Raw genomic sequence first — 19,962 nt, 5'->3', positions numbered from 1 at the left:
TTAACCTTTCCTCGAATTCAAAGTTCAAAGAACCATCCTTGGCTAAATAAGTACCTAAATATTTAAACCTATCAACTTGCTTTACAACCATACCTCCAATTACACATTCCTGCGCATTTTCCATATTCATATTGATTATTTCAGTTTTTCCACAATTAATAACCAAACCCACCTTCCGACCTTCACTCACCAAACAGTCCAACACTCTCTGCATCTCTTCTGGCCCATCACAAATCAAAACTATATCATCTGCATAATCTAAATCCAAAAGTTTCCTGTTCTCTCTCCAAAGTATACCTGCACCGGTTTCTGTTCCAACGCGTTTCATAATGTAATCAATGACCAATATAAATAGTAAAGGCGATAGAACACCACCTTGAATTACTCCGGACTTGACTTCAAACGAATCACTCAGACAACCATCAACCATCACTTTATAAAATGTGTCCTCATGCATGTTCATAATGACCCTCACAAACTCCTCTGGTATTCCATAATGTCTCATGATCTTCCCCATAGTCTCTCTCGAAACACTATCAAAAGCCTTTTCAAAATCAACAAAACAAAGACTTAACGGTACTCTCATTTCATTAACTTGCTGCATCAAATGCCCAAACTATAAAGATCTGATCATTGCAACCACGTCCCTTTCTAAAACCAGCCTGTTCATCCCTCAGAATACCCTCAACCACCGGCTCCAACCTATTTAACAACACTCTACTGAAAACTTTCAAAGCTATTGGTGACAAAGAGATTCCCCTCCAATTACCACATTCACTAAGGTTTCCCTTCTTCGGAACTTTAACAATTACACCATTCTTCCAAACTGATGGTAGTAACCCCGTCACCCATATCTTATTGAATAGCTTGGTCAAGATCATTATTAATCTATCCCCCTCCACTTTAAACATTTCCGGAAATAAACCATCCTCCCCTGGTTCCTTATTATTCTTTAACTGTTTTACTGCTTTCTCCACTTCTGTAAGCCTCAACTCTCCTGTTTCTATATTTAAATCTTCCTGAGCAGACGGTATATCCTCTTCTGGTGGTATTGGTCTATTAAGAACTGTCTCAAAATGCTCTTTCCATCTGTTTTTAATATCTCCATCTTTGGTCAATAAATTTCCTTCCCTGTCTCTAACTGGTATTTCCTTGCGTTTACCTGCATTACCACTCAGTTCTCTAATCGATTCATATGCTATTCTTTGACTCTGTCCATCATTTTTGTTTATTAAGATTTCAGTCTCTGCAACCTTTTCATCCACACATCTTTTATCTCTCCTAGCTAACCTTCTTACTTCTGAATTCAAACTCCAGTCCGCAGCTCTTGCTAATTCAATCTCTCGTTCATCAACGCATTGCATCTCACTCCTCAATTTAGCCTCACCTCTCTTTTTATCATATCCCACGTTTCCTCTGATATCCATTTCTTTCTCCTGAATCTATGTCTCCTTCCAATCGTACATTCAGCAGTCTCATGCAAAACTTTGTTCACATCCTCCCACATCTCATCTACACTTCTCTCCCCCTCTTCCAACGTTTCCAACACCAAAAACCTATTTCTGCATTCTAATCTGAATTCCTCCTTTTCTTCTCCTTCCCTTCTAAGTTTAACAATATCGTATCTACCAGCACCAGATTTTTCCTTCTTCTGATTTTTAAGTTTAAACCTTATTTTTGCAATGCTGAGTTGATGGTCACTACCAATATCCGCTCCCCGTTTAACATGAACATCTAGCAGAGAACTTCTATGCCTCCTACTGATAGCGATGTGATCAATCTGATTTTTATATTTTCCACACGGCGACACCCAAGTTGTCTTGTGTATATTGCAATGCTGAAAGAGTGTGCCCCCGATGACTAAGTCATTTGCTAGACAGAAGCTTCCAAACCTCACTCCGTTTTCACTCATCCTACTACCAACTCCCATCTTACCCATACATGCCTCAAATCCCTCATTTGAACAGCCCATTACTGCATTAAAGTCTCCAACGCAGATCAAAACATCATGTCTAGGTACCCTTCCTACTCCTTCTTGCAACTTTTCATAAAATGTGTCTTTCCTTTCATCGAGTGCATCATTAGTAGGTGCATAACACACAAACAGACTGATGTTGCCATGATTTGATTTAAACCGTACGTATAACAATCGCTCATCTATAGGATCCCACTCACATAAAGCCTTATTTGCCTTACAACCCAGCAACAATCCTACTCCCTGATAATGCATTCCGTCCTGTCGACCAGATATCAATAAACGTATACCATCCTCCAAATCCAACTTATCGACTCCAGTTAATCTAGTTTCTGTCAGAGCACAAATATCAAGTCCGTAATTTTGAAAAACCTTCACTAACTCATCGATTTTACCGTCATGATTTAGCGTTCTCACATTCCAGTTACCAATTTTAATTGTATTTTTTGCATTGACAAAGGAATTAGATTGTAATTGAGGCAACCGTGAGATTCTTAGCACCCCCTGCCCATTTAAGGGCTGCACGGAACTGGGGGCCATTATTGTTCTTTCAGAGTCCATCAAGGTTTCTTTGGCTAACTTCCTGAACACCTCGCCATTGTGTAGAGAACCATGAAGATAATATACCGAATTAAAACCGAAAACCTATACAATACTATTTTTTATCCTAACTTTGCTGAAGATTTTCGTCCTGTTGCAGCTTATTTCACGAAGTTTAGTGAGAGAAAAAAACAACCGTATGACACAACATCCTTTACTTAGCACTTCATCGTGACTGGCACCATTGTCTTGAATTAATCCCCTGTTAAACTCATCGCACAACACGGAGATGGTAATTTTTGGCCACATGCTCCGATTACCATTGTTCAATCCCTGCACAGCACACCCAGAATATCGGTTTTACGAGCTGTAAGTGGAGATGTAGGGAACTATGAATGATTTGCACTGAATTAAAACAAATCCTACATTGATATTCCTTGATGATTCGTTTGTCGCCCTTCAATACCTGCAAAATGAGCCGGAGAAAAACTAATGTTTAATCAAATACATCAAAGAGCGTCAGCAAATAAATGAAGTAACTCTTGAAGAAGCTGAGGAATAAATTTACTTGGGCAGCTACTAATATTAACAAAGGAAAATGATAACGAAATACCAGTAAACACCACACAGCTCCATTTAACTGGAAATGTACATCGGTATCAAAAGCCCCGTCGCCTGTTCTGCTTTTCTTCCTGTGTTGTCTTTGAAAAATAAGTTTGATGAATCCGCAGCAATTGATACTTAACTAGTCAAAGATCAGTGTTATCAGTGTCGGTTGATGCACGTTCACCAAACTAAATTTGAAACTCTATGTTGACATAAGCAGCAGCGGCGAGAGAACATTTGATGCCATGAAGTTAATACGTATCATTATAAAGTTAACCACTTTACTCCCATGACGTAATATTTTCTTCATGCTAGGTTCTACCAGGCAATTTTATTAAGCTAAGGTGGGGCATTTTGAACAGGAACGGTATCGTTTTTATTTGACATTCACTCATCTCCCCCAAGCTGAGTAAAATCAATTGACAGTAGCAAGAATATAAAAGCGCTAAACAACAAAATCTGTAGGTCATGTTCTGAAAAGGCTATACATGTATGCCGTCATTCGTATGTGAAAAAAATGCTTATACTGTACAGGACACCTCATTTGAAAAGTGACACAACTTCACAGTGAGGGAACCACGCAACTTACAGCATTACCAGACAGTTCATAATTATACACCATTAACAACATATAACAATATTTGATGCTTTTGTTATGAATGATGGATGGAGATGTACGGGAAAAGGGTTTACAATTTTTTCCATCTCGCTGAATAGCAAACACGAAAACTCGTACACAACCCTCTGACAATGAGAAAACTGACGGTTCCACATAATTAAGTCCCTAACTTTTCAGTACTGACGAGATGACGATGTAATTAGTACAGATTCATCAGGAATACATCAAAGGCATACACGAATGCACATAGACTCTTCATTAATGAGTTTGTAAAATATCGAAAAATAAAGATTGGCGCTATTGACAGCATTACCAAGGACCGGACGCAACACACGCACCACCAGTGACGACTGTATTTTGAAACTAGTCACATACAGATAATTGCATTTAAGTAAGATTAGCATTAAGTTCATTTTAAACAATATAAACATTTCAAATTTAAAGTGGTCTTACTTTTCAAATACGCTTTCTGAAAGAACATTTGGCATGGGATTATTTACACGCATCGTTGATTCACTTATCGTTATCAATAAAGAAACTTAACTACGTATACGTGAAGTGCTATTTGTAACGTCATCCCTACTATTGTCAGGTTATCACTGACTTCTAACTCAACATACCTCTCACAGCAAGCAGTGGGATGGGAGGAGCTACATTATATAAATACGGAAGAGGAGAGGAAATCAGACTTGGCAAGAAGGGCAGAGATATGAGGCAAAATAGAAGCACAGAATAAGATGGGCTAAAACAGAAAACAGGAGTGCATGTAACATAAGACAGGGAAATAGTTTAGAAAAATGATGATGCACAGCTGTAGGCATGGATATAAAGACGGCAGAAATTTTGGGAAGGAACGAGGACGGTGCAATAACACAGTAGGAGCAGGGTGATCCGGCTGGGAGGATGAACGTGGAAGTACTGGGAGAGCAGTGAGGTAGAGTAGAGAGGCAGAAAGATGATGTAGAGCAGGGAAGCAGAGCAAGGATGTGGGGTGTACAAGATCAGGAAGGCATGGAATGGAAGTGGGTGGCAGTGCAGAAAGGTTAGAGGTACTGACCCATGGCTTTGCTGAAGGTAGGATGGTGCCAGCGAGCGACCATGTGACGATAGGTGGTGGGTTGGATCCCCAAACGGTGCACTTGACCTCAGCCTGCACCCCAGCCGACAATACGCCTGTGTCCTCCAGTTCCACGCTCAGCACGTCCACTGACGAGAGACATGATAGTATTGAGGAACTCATAATCTCTCAGGTGATTAAAAAATTACTCAGCAAGTATATATATATATATATATATATATTTATATATATATATATATATATATCCTGGAGTTACTTGGAACAAAGTATTAATGTTCAACCCCCCATAGATGTGTTAATAAAACCACTATGACTCTTTTGACTCATACTTACGACAACACTGACGACAAAGACGTGCTCATAATTATGGAGGATTTCTTAACACTTGCAGTCCGTTACCGTACTTTTAAATTATTATTTTTTTATTCAAGCTACATCCAGACGATTGTAATCGCCTTTTGGAAGACCCCCAAGCAGTGAAGGGGATAATTAAAGCTATATCTAGCCCTTCCAGTTAGAAAAGTCTCTCTTAACCTGAAATAAATGTCTGGATGTAGCAAGAATAAACCATAGTTATCGACCTGATGAAGTTAACTCTATTACGCTCGTACGAATCACCCTTAGCTGAAACTATAACCATCTGGTGTTTGTAGTATCTGTGGGTTGCTCTCAACCTCAAAGATCATCTAGCGTTATCCTGTACTGAATGCTATAATTGTCCGACCATGAGCTGGTTAATGGTACCCGTAATAACACTTGTTCCTATACTCAGTCTAAAAAAAATAAATACCGGTTAAAAAAAAAAAAAATGTACTAAACAGATGCATGGCAAAATGAGCTTTGCTGAAATGAAGCACTATATGGAACTTGACTAACAAGAAAGAAATTTTGTCTATGAAAATCCTTAGGAAGCTAGTGAAGTACCATGTGGAGCTTCGCCTGAGTGAAGCATCTTGCATGTGCAAGCTCTTAGGATGTGACTGACTGACCGGGGCATTCCTAGAGTTATTCCCGTGCTTAATAATCGTTTGGCATTAACTAGAATATACAGTAATACTAGAGTTGTCCTGATCGTGAGAGGGCTGAGGAACTTCTATTTTGTGTGTAACACTGGTGGCTAGGTCGGTAGGGGTTTGTTTATTCTGCCATATAAATTATATATATTATATTCGTATTTCTATTGCAAGATACGCTCCATTTGATTGTTTATTATATCATAATGATACTTCTTACCTAATGAAGGATAAAAGTCCTAATGTTTCATGTAGCACGATCATATTTTGTCCTCCTGTGCTAATTACTGCACAGATTATGACGATAAGTTATATATTATATCAATATAAGACTTAAAAGATGATGATAACGTCAGTGTGTGACTCTCCATTACAATTTACTGGATAAAAACAGGCGTGGCAGTTTGACAACGTTGGCCATGGTATTTACTTAAAGATTCAGTTAAAATGTTTTTGATGTTACAGGAAGTTCGTACTCCGATTCTCAGGAAAATCTAGAATTCTGAAGAACGGGCCAAGTCTGTTTCCTTTCCATTTTCCTACATTGGTACTGATAACCGTCGCAGAATAAAATATAAAAGTATAGCAGCAAATGTAGTCATGTTTCCTTAAAAAAAAAAAAAAAAAAAAAAAAAAAAAACTTTGAAACCAGTAAAAATCTCTTGACTCTGACGTGATTTGAAAAATCATAAAAATATTCTCAAGTTTATGGTGTACATTTAACACGGCTAGACGGGCTGTCAGCATCCGAAGGCCGGATTCGTAAAAAAAAATAAATAAATAAATAATGCGAAAGTGAAGCAAGCGCCGTTTTGAGTAAATAGTTTTCGCCCTATTTTTAGACAGTAACTTTTGTTTTCAACTTGTCATCGAGAATAACACTACAACTGTGCTCCCCACCTCGCTGTTGAATGCTTTCGAACGCGCTCTGGTGATCTAGTCATCACAACGTTTACATGAAACACTATTAATGAGGCGGACGCCTTTTCTTGGTGACACCGATATGATCCGGTGGAGGAGTTGCCCGGTTACGCAAACGTCCCTTTATTAAGAGTCCACCCAGTTTCCCGAAGGAATGATGACAGGCTGCAGGAAGGCGGCTTCTTCGGCCTGCAATTCACCAGGTTTACCGTCCAGATGAGTCTGGGGATGAAAACGGCTACAACCACAGTAAATAACTGCCAGGATTTATTGACTCACCTTTATTTCCGGTAATCTTATGATATATTTTATATTGCATTCCTGCCGTCTTCTGAAGAATTCATCCATCATACGATACTTTTTTTTTTTTTTTTTTTTTTTACGGGAAGGGTTACAAATAAATTTAGTCAATCCTTTTACTACTAGAGTAAAAAAAAAAAAAATCTCGCGTATTGATAGCAAAAATAGAGTGAAAATACGACACCGTAGGGAAGTGTATAAGTGTTAGCTTTGCTGTGGAGTATAATATACAGCAGTACGGTGTTGCTGTGGCTGTGGTTCAACTACTGGTAAATGTGGTACTGTTTCTTGTCGCATTACGTATGGTAGCCTAAACAAGGCTTTACTACTTGCAACAAGAACTGTCGCCTCCCTTGATTTTCTCTTTATGGACTCTGAATATCAGTCTGGTGAATCCAGGGCAAATGAAGTTGTAGACAATGGCTAAAAAAAACTATCTGTTGGTCGGATTAATGAGATCAAGAATTCAAATCCATGAGGAATGAAGCAAGAGGGTGGGACAGGGATTCTGTTGCTATTTGTCTTCAGTTTAAGTTATACTTGGAGTAATTATTAATGGCATGGTAAAACCAGTACTGTAAAGCCAAGAAGTGCATCACGGTACTGAAGAACTACGGAAATTGATGATTCCAATACCAGCCTCAACAGTATTAACTACCCCAACACATCCCAGAAGGGGTGCTTTGTTTTTGGTCACACCACTCAGACCCACTCAAGACACATCCAGATGCACACTGCATGTACCTCATACTTGCCCCAGAAGCACACGACATACCACCGCCTCAACCCCCCTCCAAAGTTATGTTCATAAAACTCTGCGGTTGCAATTCGTTACATATTCTTCAAAAGGAACAATGACAAGTGAGTGTCTGAGTGAGTGACAAGAACACACACTAGATTTTTTTTACCTTTGTGCGGCAAAAAGTCAAGGACCCGTTGCATTAGGAATGGAGATGATTGCAAACTAGATCTTCATTAACTATGGTACTGAAGAAAGACTGGGTCTGAATGCCGTGATAATGTACAAAATTTGAACACACATTACTTTTAATATAAACGGTTATTATTGTCACTTATGTAATGAGAATCATTAATGCAAAATTAATTAAGGCCCTGATTTGTTTGGATTATGGAAATTCATCGCAGTATTTGCATACAAACAGAGCAAATTAAACAGATTACTGTCGGACGCGATGAAATGAGTTGCATTAGGAGTCAGTGCCTGGATAGAAATGAAATATGCTAAAGCTTTGGGCTGAACTAATACTGTACACTGAATAGTATTACCGAATTAATAAAGCAGACTATTCGTGTTGTGATTCAAACAGTGTTGCAAACTTTACACAGAAACAACCATATTAATTCTTTACATATGTTGCACAAATTTAGTAAGTGCATAGAACTGGAACTGTTACAGCCTAAGTAAAAATATATTTGTATGATTCCATCGGTTACTTGAGTGAGCCATATTATATTCCTGATTGGTCCACTTAAAAGTATTTTCATTCAGATTTACCAGGTTCGTACGACAAAAATGTCTCACTCACATCTACACGTTAGTGTACGCGATTAACATTATCTTGCAGTTCTCTTACAGCCTACGTACATTGATTCAGCTTGTAAAAAAATCTTATATTACTGCAAACCTCCATCTTTAGGTTATTTCCCATTTCCATTTCATTTATACGACTCTTCGGTATCAAGGAGCTAAAAATCTTCACCCCTTTATATCAAGTGATCATATTGGTGGAGGGCAGGGGGGTGGGGCGGCTGACGAAGCGCTTTGAAGGTGTTATGCCCCCGTGTCACTGTGAGTCACAGAGAACTGGGTCTCGTTTATGTACAGTATGGGTTAACTGATTTTCTACATAATGTTTCACCCGTCAGCAAATCTTAGCATGAATTTAATTCAAATACCTGTGCATGTGTAACAGTTAACAGAATTTTAAGATCATACGTAGTAAATTACTGAATTTTGCGTATTGATTCAACTGGTACAGCAGGTCTGCATCCTCCATGAAATTTCATTCTCCTTAATGCTTGGGAACTTTATGGTTTGCTAAAAGATAATGCAGTATCAGTATAATGCTAGCCTGGCTATTTTCCGATAGCGCCTATTGCTGCCTATAGTCACAATGAAGATTTTGTGGACTATGGCAAATACAAAATTTCACTGACTTTTTCAATGTGTAAATGTAATGATTTATGAATGAGTTCTTTCTGAAAATTTTTTATATTGTTTTGCCCAAAGAAGTACAGTATTTGATTTACGCGAAAATATATCTTCTTGTGTCTGACGACTCAGGACAGTTAGACTTTTGTTTACATTAGTACCCTCGCGCCCCATAGACCACACCACAAGGCCCACCAAGTAAGCAACACACTCCTGGACATGATTGGTTTGATGCTCGTTTTAGTCTTCATTGTAGACCGATACCATATTTCTATAATTTTCACCCTGGCCTCAAAGCAATGTCTGAATAATTAAACCACTGAATATGCGGGGGGAGGGGACACAACACTTACTTTTTTACAAATGCTTAACAAAGAAATGTAATACACAGCGCAGAGTACATTACTTTAGTGAGAAAGAGCATTACATTGTTCTAGGCCTTCCATTCACTATGACTTCGTGGAGCATCCTCATATCTTGATATTTGGATATGGTAGCTGTTACCTTTTAAATCTTGTTCATCTATTGCTGCTTATAATTTCAGTTCTTCTGTTTTTATCATATTATTCTGAATACCTCACTACCCCTTCTCATTTCATTCCCTCACTTTCACCTCGAATACCAAATTCTTATGATCAGGCAATCCTCGGCACCGTCGTCTCCCAGCACACACAAATATCTTTCAACCAGCATATAGTCATTTAGGCTTCGAGCAACATTCACTTGTGTATTTAAGTAGTTTTTTTTTTTTAAATAATATGCATTACTTAAGCATAGCTTCCTTTGCTGACACGTCGTTCAACATACGTTCATCAGCACTTTTTCGCGGCACACAGAAATTTCCAATTCCATCATTTACATGACCCGCACCAACTTTTACATTCAGACCACCTGTCACAAGCACTCCAAAACTTCCTGTTATGTGTTCAATCGCTCGGTGGATTCTAAACCCTAAACTTTTCTCTCCCAGGTTGCTGTCAGTCATCTAGTACTGATGTCGGAATCATAACCAGTTTCACCGTTTCTAAGTAAACATATTTTAACAACCTCTTCTTTACTTCGTCTGCGAGAGCTTATACTTGACTTTATTCATGCCGCGCCTTCCCATGTATCTGTTTAATTCTCTCTCAGTTTAGTCTTTAACAATGTGGAAATTATAACAGAAAAGCTTGAGAAAAACGTAACATGAGGAAATTGCTGTCGTGTAGAAAAAATAAATGAAATAAGAAACTGTCTGGCACTTTAACTTCGTTGAAGTGCTGCATTTGTCGACGCCCCAAAAGTAAAACTTTACCAGCCTATGTATAACTGATGTATATGTGTGTGATTCTCAGTTTCAACATTAATTCAGCGCTTTTGAGGTTGAGTTTCTGTATTTTATGTTTTGTTACTTTCATATATTGAACCTTATTGTGATAATGTGTGTAAGATTCTGAAATGTTCATTTTAGTGTAATCTGTACATGACTGAAATTTCATGATGGCAATACAGTACTCTTAAAGAATTTGCATACAAATTTTTCACATCTATGCTTGATGGTTGAAAATTTTTTGATTGGAAATCTTTAACGAATATTATGGTTTTCCAATCCTGCATTAGTTACTAAAAAACAAATCACACACACACACACACACACACACACACAATACACTCACGGGCCATGTCGATGTGTACGGTGGATGCGACGGGGCGTGTGAGGTTGGAATTAGCGGCTATACAGGTGAAGCGGGTGTCGTGGTGAGAGCGGGTGAGCGGGGCCAGAGCCAGGGTGTTCTCCACGGCCTCATTCCGGGGGTCAGTGGCGTACGTATCGTCCACCATCGTGTCCTCCTCGAACCACACGAGTCGGGGCGGTGGCCAGGCTGCGGTGAGATGACCTAGGGTTGTATTTTAAGGTCTGCATTTTCGTCACCCAAGAACGCTCTCATCTTTTCACAACCTCTTTAAATCAACAAATAGCACGTCAGCAATAACTGCGTACTCCGTGTGTCACCTGTCTGAAGAGGCAACACAGGCACGGAAGAAATTAAATGTAAAAGAGGCGAAATGGATAGTTTAGGAAGAGGTGAGAAGGATCCTCATTAGCTAACGATGAGAAAAAGTACTGAAGCATTTGGATAATATAGCAGTTCTTCCTTGGCTGTCATTTTGATCTTTACAGTTTATTATTTTTGTGTTATAAAAATGTATATCTTTTTATATCAACAAAATCTGTAGGGTAAAAGCACTCGAGAATCACAATGTGCCTCAAGCAGAAACTGATTGGTAGGGAAGCAGTGCTATTCTACCTCGTAAGCTAATAAGAATGTGGGGCTAGGGTACGTAATTTCGATTGGTTAGGCGACTTTCAAGCGTCTCCTTATTTATTTGCAATATTACACATTATTTTTTTTTCTGTTGCAAGGACTTAAGCAAAGAGTCAGAAGAGATGAAATGAGGAATCTGAGAGAAACATGTGGAATTACGTGGAAAAACAGACAAACAAATGAAGGTGTGAAGGAGCGTTATGGTGTTGATGTGGATGTGCTGGAAAACATTATGAAAACCACTTTGAGAAGGAATGGCCATATCGACAAAATGGAGAATGAGAGATTGCCTAGGATGCACGTGAGGTGGAGAGAAGGAGGGGAAGGAGAAGATCAAGGATGAGATGAAGCGATGGTGTGGAGAGGATTGTGAGTGGAGAGGTTATGGGTTGGACAGAGGGCAACCTGATGGTGGAGAACAAAGGGATATTTCGTTTGTGACCACCACTTCCTGTCATAAGGTTATAGATAGATAGTTAGATAGTCAGATTCTACATGTAACATATATGAGAATATTAATGTACCATACCCTGAAAAAGAAAAAAATAAAAGCATGAAAGAGGTTTTAGGGAGCTTCCTTGGCCGATTTAGGATAAGAACCTAGATTTATTGAAGCGGGTGACAAGAGGATCATACGGGAAGGTACTACGGACTTATTAAAACTACAGGGCTGAGAAGTTTATGTAAATTCAATATGCTCCTGATGCCAGTATTATTAAACTGTCCGTGCAAAGGAATGGGAAGTTCTCTAGTTTATGTCAGTCATTTGTGGGACACCTGTAACTCTTTGATCTAATCAGCCTCCATTCCACAGTACAGAGGGTAATCAGCAACGGTAGAGAAAGCGAGCTTTGTTCTATCATCAAATGCAACAAAAATAAGCATTAAATATTTGGACTTGTCCATATTTTCACATCTGCAGTTTTAACACCGATCAAAGTGTGAAAAAAGACAGTGACATAACTGAATGAATATGTAACGGTAAAATAATTTGATGAAAAAAATATGTATAGAAAATGAACATTATGGAGGTAGATCTACCCCTCGTTCAAAAATCTATCTATCTATCTATCTACAGTACTGTACCCATGTATCTGTCTATCTGTCTGTCTATCAATCTGTCTACCTATGAATCTATCTGTCTATCTATCTACCTGTGTATCTCTCTATCTGTCTATCTATCTATCTATCTATGTGTGTGTGTGTGTGTGTGTGTGTGTGTGTGTGTGTGTGTGTGTGTGTGTGTGTGTGTGTGTGTGTGTGTGTGTGTGTGTGTGTGTGTGTTCACCTGGAAACATCCTGTTAGAGAACTTAGGTAGAATTTGCTCTTCTGAAAACAGACACTCCCGTTATATTTTTTATTCTCTTGTCAGGCGATGACAAAAAAATTTAACATTATGCAGAGTCTTAACCACTACTGTGTTCAAAGCAACAGTTCAACATTTGTAAGAGTACTAACCATTGCGTGTGATGCAGACGAGTGTAGGCGCGTCACCCTCTCTAAAAGGACCCACTTCCCCATTCTCCTCTGTGTTGCCGCTGTTGCCCATCCACCACCTGACGCTCACTCGCACTGGCGGCACTGTAACGTATCACACAACACTAGGCATAAACCCGTGGCACTCATCACGAGCACGTGGAGATAATGTAACACACCACACAACACCCATCACAAGCTCACAGATATACCCTATTAACAGTCAGTAGAGAGATAGCAAAGCTCTGTTTAGGCGAAACCAAGAAATGGGCTACAACCAATTGGGAACGTGAGAAATATACACTATCCACCCTAACTTGGGATAAAACTAAATGCTGTGCTGCGACCAAGGGTTAACACTACTGTAGAATATCACCTTAATCATGAAATGGTTATATGGAAAGGATGTTAAGCCGTATCACTGGCTTATTCTACCGCAGAAAAACGTCAATTAGCTTCAAAAAGACGAAAATCTCCGTAAAATTAATGTGGATAAAATATAGTTTTAAGTAGGTATGAGGGAGCATATTAACAAAATTAAGTAGATTAGATTTATTGTAATGACGTACTCGTATATCGATGGCGAAGAATTTACATTATCAACAGATTTAAGTCCACTCACCGACGACGGTAAGATTGACGCGGGTGTTTCGTGTTGGCGTGAGCAGGAAGTCCACACGACACCTGTACACGGCCGAGTCGTTGCGTTCCACGTCCCTCACAATCAGACCTGCCCTGGTTTCGACATTTTCGTCCTCATCTTCGTCACTAGAATCCTCCGGAGGGAAGCCGTATCCGGTCCCCACCCGCATTCCTTGATAGCCGATACGCGTCCGTACGTCCGATCGGAAGTTTGCCCCGTCTACAACCCCCACGTCGCCTCCGGCCAGACGCAGGTGTGCTCTCAAGGCCGTGGAGGCTGTGTTGTCTCGCCACACCTGGGGTCCTCCGCCAGCCTGCTCACGGTAGTCCACGCTGCCAGAGAGAAAGCATCAGTATTTGGGTGAAACAGAAAGTGTTGTGGTGGGCCGTACCAAATAATGAAGGGGTATTATAGTTCCTAAAATATTACAATGAAAGAGGAGAAAAACTTAAAGAATATGCAGTCCACACAATGAAAATGAAGAAAACATAATGAGACGATTCCTATATGATCAGCACAGTTAAAAAAAAAAAAGAAGAAGAAGAAGAAAAACGCATAATGATACCATAGTTTCTGATAAAAAAAGACAGTGAAACATAAACAACCGGTAAAGATGTGGATATGTGGATTAAGAAAAAAGTGGAAGATTACTTCAGGGAGACAGAGTACAGAAGGATATGTATCTAGACCAGCAACTGAACTAAACGCATTGAACAGGTGAGCCAGAGTTAATCGAGTCAAAGCATAAGCGTTTGTGACTATACGAGTAGTGGAAGATATGAAAACCGCGAGAAAGGCCGAGAATTTCAGTGGTACAAAATGATGTTTGCCAGTCGAGACAAAGAGTATCATTTTTTTATAAGCATTGGAGCAATATAAGTCGGAGTGACTGTACAATGTCTTCAGGAAAATCAGCATAAATAATACTAATTGGTCTGGTTTTCACATAACTTAAACTGAAAACGTTTAAGCTTAGTAAACGAAGAGGTTTCTCCTGAATTCGTGAGAGTGATTTTTAAAATGAGTAGTACCATAATTAATTAATTAGTCTCTGCTAATAGTTTCGAACAGCTTATTAACAAGAGGTAACAGAAGCATCTGTTTCAGTTCTTCAGCCATATTCCTCTTCTCACCAAAGCACTAACCTCCGTGCGTTTACTCAGTCCCGCCTCTCACACAACACATTTTAGTGTTTGCTTGTTATTATAACTCCCTATACAATAGTGAATTACACCATTTCATTTCAGTGTTAGCCACCCAGACAGATCACGTTCCCTCAGTGCTAATACTATCGTACATGGCACAAAGAGGCAGTGCTATCCCCCCTTGGTGTTATTAAGATGATAACTTACTGCTATACACAGGCCTTTGCCTCCATTATCGCTGTATTTATTATACCACTCGGGTAGTTTGTTAATTTAAATATCCACTTCTCGTCTTATCTACCCTCACATGAACTCCACTCCACGCACGTGTGTGTGTGTGTGTGTGTGTGTGTGTGTGTGTGTGTGTGTGTGTGTGTGTGTGTGTGTCTCTCTCTCTCTCTCTCTCACACACACACACACACACACACACACACACACACACACACACACACACACACACACACACACACACACACACACACACACACACGTAAAAGACTATGTCAGCAGCAGGCGAAAGGTACACATGAAGGCAAGAAGGAAAAGTTTACCTTGCACCTGTCCGTCCGTCAACACACACACACACACACACACACACACACACACACATACACACACACACGCAAATATATATATATATATTGTTACGGAACAGAGAAAGATAACGTACACTTTAAGTGAGAATACTAAGAGTCACTACTGTCCCGTAAAGTTCCAGGTTCAAAACAAAAGAGTTAGGTAAAATTACAAGTTAAAGTTTAATGCTCAAACTAACAACAAAACATTCAGGACTCATAAGGATAATGTAATGGCAAAAACAGGTTAAATATATGGTTAACTGCAATAGCCTCTATTAACACGAAATTAGCAAGAATAAATTTATCTAAGTCAGCCCTGATAAAATGAGATACCAGATAATACTCAGTGAATGCCAGATAAATTATTACAGATACAAACTATTATCAAAAATGACTGACATAAAGATCCCTACATGAATAACAAAAACCTCACTAGGCCCACAAATCAAACCTATGCTACACAGTACAAGAAAAAATGCAATAACAGTAATACTCAAATTACACACAGCTGCTAGATGTTTGGGGATTTCTTGAGCACTCACAATAATATCTGTACAGGGGAGGACAGAGATGTGAACAAAATGAGGAGCAGATCTAAGTGGCCATGATGCAGAGACTGAGCTCATTATATAGGGGCTGGCAGAGCTTGATACAACTTGTAAGAGGGACGCGCAAATGAAGCCACGGGGACAAAGAGATGAAAATCCCGCAAAGTATAACAGAGAGAACGACTTACTCTACTATAACGGTAGAAGGGGGGGACTGAGGCAGTACACGCTCGTGATCAAACATGCAGCAACTGTGCGTTAAAATTACACAAAGGATGATGAAATCATAGGCTATGTAACACCTCCCCACAAAGAAAAAAGAAATTTACCAAGGAAATTTCTTATTACTCTAAAACAATCTGTCTAAAGTCTAGATAAGCAATCTGCAATAACATTTTCTTTCCCCTTGACATGTTGTATGTCTAATGAATACTCCTGAAGAAGTAGACTCCATCTTGTCAATCTCTGATTTTTATCTTTAAACTTACTAAGGAATTTCAGTGGGTTATGATCGGTATAAATGACTATGGGGTCAAAACCAGAACACAAATAAAATGAAAAATGCTGTAAACCCAAAAACAAGGCCAAAAGCTCTTTCTCAATAGTTGAGTAGTTCTTTTGAAGTGGAGTGAACTTCTTACTGTAATAAGATACAGGATGTTCAATACCCTGATCATCCTCTTGCAGCAAAACAGCCCCAGCTCCTGTATCACTTGCATCAACAGCCATCTTAAAAGGCTTAGCAAAATTTGGAGTAGCGAGCACTGGCTGACTTAATAGAATAGCTTTAAGTTTGTTGAAAGAGGATTCACAGTTATCGGTCCAGACAAATTTAACTCCCTTTTTCAGTAGGTCTGTAAGTGGTGATACAAGAATAGAAAAGTTAAGAACAAATCTCCTGTAATAACCTACCATTCCCAAAAAATCTTTGTAGCTCTTTCCTACTTTTAGGTCTGGGAAGATCACTTATAACCTGAACCTTAGCTCCTGGTGGTGCAACATGTCCATCACCAATTACATACCCAAGGTAATTACTGAACTTTAGCTTGACCAAACTCACACTTTGATAAATTAGCTACAAGATTAGCATAGAACTAAAACGGTCAAGAAATTTACTGACATGGCATAGGTGATCTTTCCAGTTGTCACTGAAGATTAATACATCATCAATATAAACAACACACCCTGCCAAACCCTCTGTTACAACATTCATGAGCTTCTGAAATGTGGCTGGTGCATTCTTCATACCATACGGCATTACAGAACATGCAAAAGCCTTTCCTAGTGTTACAAAACATGAGATCTCCCTAGCACGTTCAGTCATAGGTACTTGCCAGTATCCTTTTAACAAATCAAACTTACTTATGTACCTAGCCTTTCCGATCTTGTCTATGCAATCTTCACACGAGGGAGAGGGTAAGTGTCTGTTTTGGTTATCTGATTAACACGTCTGTAGTCGATGCAAAGCCTCTGTGACCCACCTGGCTTAGGGACTAGAGTGACAGGAGAACTCCACTCGCTCTGACAGGGCTCAATCATCTTGTGGTCCAACAGGTAGCCAAGCTCCTTCTGGATGAGAGGAACTTTCACTGGGTTCACACGGTAAGGAGGCAATTTAATTGGCTTTGCGTCTTCAACATCGACATCATGCATCAACACAGTGGTTCTTCCTGGAGTGGCACGGAACACTTGCGGGTACTCCTGCAGTAATGCCGAAAACTCCTGCCTTTCCTTGGGAGGTAGATGAGAAAGCTTAGTCTGGAGATCATTCATGATATCAGGATTCTTCCCCAAACTATCACTCAGGCTCATACTGCATGGGAGAGCTTCACTTGCAGACTCGGGTGGAACAGCTACAGTGCAGACTGGATTATTTTCGTCCCGCCTGTGATATAACTTTGGCATGTTGATGTGACATAGTTGCTTGCTCTTTCTACGATCTGGTGTGGCGATGACATAGTTGACATCACTGAGTTTCTTCTCCACGAAATAAGGGCCACTAAACTTGGCTTGAAGAGGTTGCCCATGAACTGGTAGCAGAATCAAAACCTGATCTCCTGGCTGAAAGTGGCGTAACCTGGACTTCTTATCATACCAAGTCTTCATCTTCTCCTGAGCAGCTCCTAAATTCTCTCTCGCTAGCTGTAAAGCAGTGGACAGCCGTTCTTTGAAATTCATCACATACTCCAGCAGGTTGACGTCATCTTCCTCCGACAGCCAGCATTCCTTGAGTAGCTTAAGGGGTCCTCTTACTTCATGGCCAAACAGTAGTTCAAAAGGTGAGAAGCCCAGTGATTCATTTGGAGATTCTCTTGCAGCAAACACAACGGATGGAAGACCTTTATCCCAGTCTTTCTGATGTTCCAAACAGTATTTCTTGAGCATCGATTTGAGTGTTTGATGATATCTCTCCAACGCTCCTTGGGTCTGGGGATGGTAAGCTGAAGACGTAATCTGGGTGATGCCCAACTCTTTCAGAGACTGTTTGAAAACGTTTGACATGAAATTACTTCCCCGGTCTGACTGTACCTCCTTGGGCAGACCAAACTTTGTGAAGAACCCTAGCATTTCCTTAACCACGTTCTTTGCTGAGATGTTTCTAAGTGGAATGGCTTCAGGATAACGAGTAGCCATATCAATCAGGGTCAACACATAAGAAAATCCTGAAGAAGTCTTAGGAAGAGGGCCCACAATATCCACCAACACACGGGTGAAAGGCGCCTCAAAAGGAGGAATGGGAACTAGAGGTGCAACCTTTTCTGTCTGATTACACTTCCCTACAACTTGACCAGGTGTGACAAGACTTACAATACCAGGAAACATCCCTGAAGATACCTGGCCAGTAGAAGTGTTTCAAAATGCGTGCCACAGTCTTCCTCACTCCAAGGTGTCCTGCCAAACTGGAATCATGAGCCACTCTAATGATATCCTGCCTACAAACACGAGGGATGACAACTTGATATACAACCTCCCATTCACAGTCGGCTGATGCTGTTGGGGGTCTCCACTTCCTCATAAGTACTCCTGACTTTACATAATAACAAGTAGAAGCACCGGCTGACTCTTCTTCACTGTAAGCAGAGTTAGCTAGACCTTTCAACTCAGGGTCAGCAACCTGCAACTCAACCAACTCTTGACGAGACAAATTATCAACACTACGGGGTACTGCCTCATCTGGTGAGTGGTCCAAATTAGCAAGAAAAGTGTCAGCTAGGATAACATCATCATCATCATCATTATCCTCTAAATCACCAGTAACTTTAGACTTAGCCCTAGTGACAGCACATGCAGGGAACACATCAGGAACATCACAATCCTGGGACGCAGCCACTGGCTCACTAGACAACTGAGGAGCTGGACACACTTGACTTCCACCAATATCATTTCCAAGTAAGAAAGTTACACCTGACATTGGGAGTGTCTCAACCAACCCAACCATAACAGAACCATTAACAAAACCAGACTCTAAATTCACTCTGCACAGAGGGACAGAGAAGTAATTATTCCCTACACCTTGTAAGATTACAGTTTCATCAGAGGAATTAACATTAGAGCCTAGAACATTGGTCAGCATAAGGGATTGGCAAGCACCTGTATCACGATATATTTGAACTGATTTCCTGTCATTACTGTCCAGAGGACTGACAAAACCATCAGACAGGAAATTAGCACATGAACTCTTGAGAGTGTCACCCACGTTACTGCTCAAAAGAGGAGCTCCATCATGAGAATTTAAGTTACCCCTCAAAGCAGGTTCAGTTAACTCAGTTAAAGAATTCTGGGAACTCTCAAGAGTGGACACTAGACCAATTGACTGAATATTTAAAGACTCCTTTTTGTTCACATCACGCTGTCTCCTGAAACATCTCACCGTAGTATGACCAAGCTTACTACAATAAGTACATTTACTTTTCTGAAATCTAGAGGTGAAGCTGGTATTTACTTCCTGAGAAACATCATCCTTATTCTCTTTCCTGTTACCTGTACTCTGAGTAGAGGCAACGTACTTACTCTCAGCTTTCCCTTTTTCTCTAGAATAT

At 39.9% G+C, this 19,962-nt stretch overlaps 1 protein-coding gene across 1 annotated transcript in view; it reads right to left on the bottom strand.

Annotated features, from left to right (window-relative positions):
- The window catches only part of LOC145392655 (uncharacterized), a 189,019-nt gene that overhangs the window by 46,969 nt on the left and 122,088 nt on the right, over window positions 1-19,962 (bottom strand). The window contains exons 3-6 of the mRNA XM_080266976.1: window positions 13,631-13,983; window positions 12,991-13,113; window positions 10,881-11,087; window positions 4,798-4,946 (exon numbers count right to left, since the gene is read on the bottom strand). Coding sequence (XP_080123102.1) covers window positions 4,798-4,946; window positions 10,881-11,087; window positions 12,991-13,113; window positions 13,631-13,983 — 832 coding nt within the window. The remainder of the gene's footprint in view (window positions 1-4,797; window positions 4,947-10,880; window positions 11,088-12,990; window positions 13,114-13,630; window positions 13,984-19,962) is intronic.

Source organism: Coenobita brevimanus, chromosome 23 (genome assembly GCF_032717465.1).
Source record: "Coenobita brevimanus isolate Jiangsu-jjx chromosome 23, ASM3271746v2, whole genome shotgun sequence".
Lineage (NCBI taxonomy): Eukaryota > Metazoa > Arthropoda > Malacostraca > Decapoda > Coenobitidae > Coenobita > Coenobita brevimanus.
The sequence above is the reverse complement of the archived record's forward strand: the minus strand, read 5'-3'. Positions and strand labels throughout refer to the sequence as shown.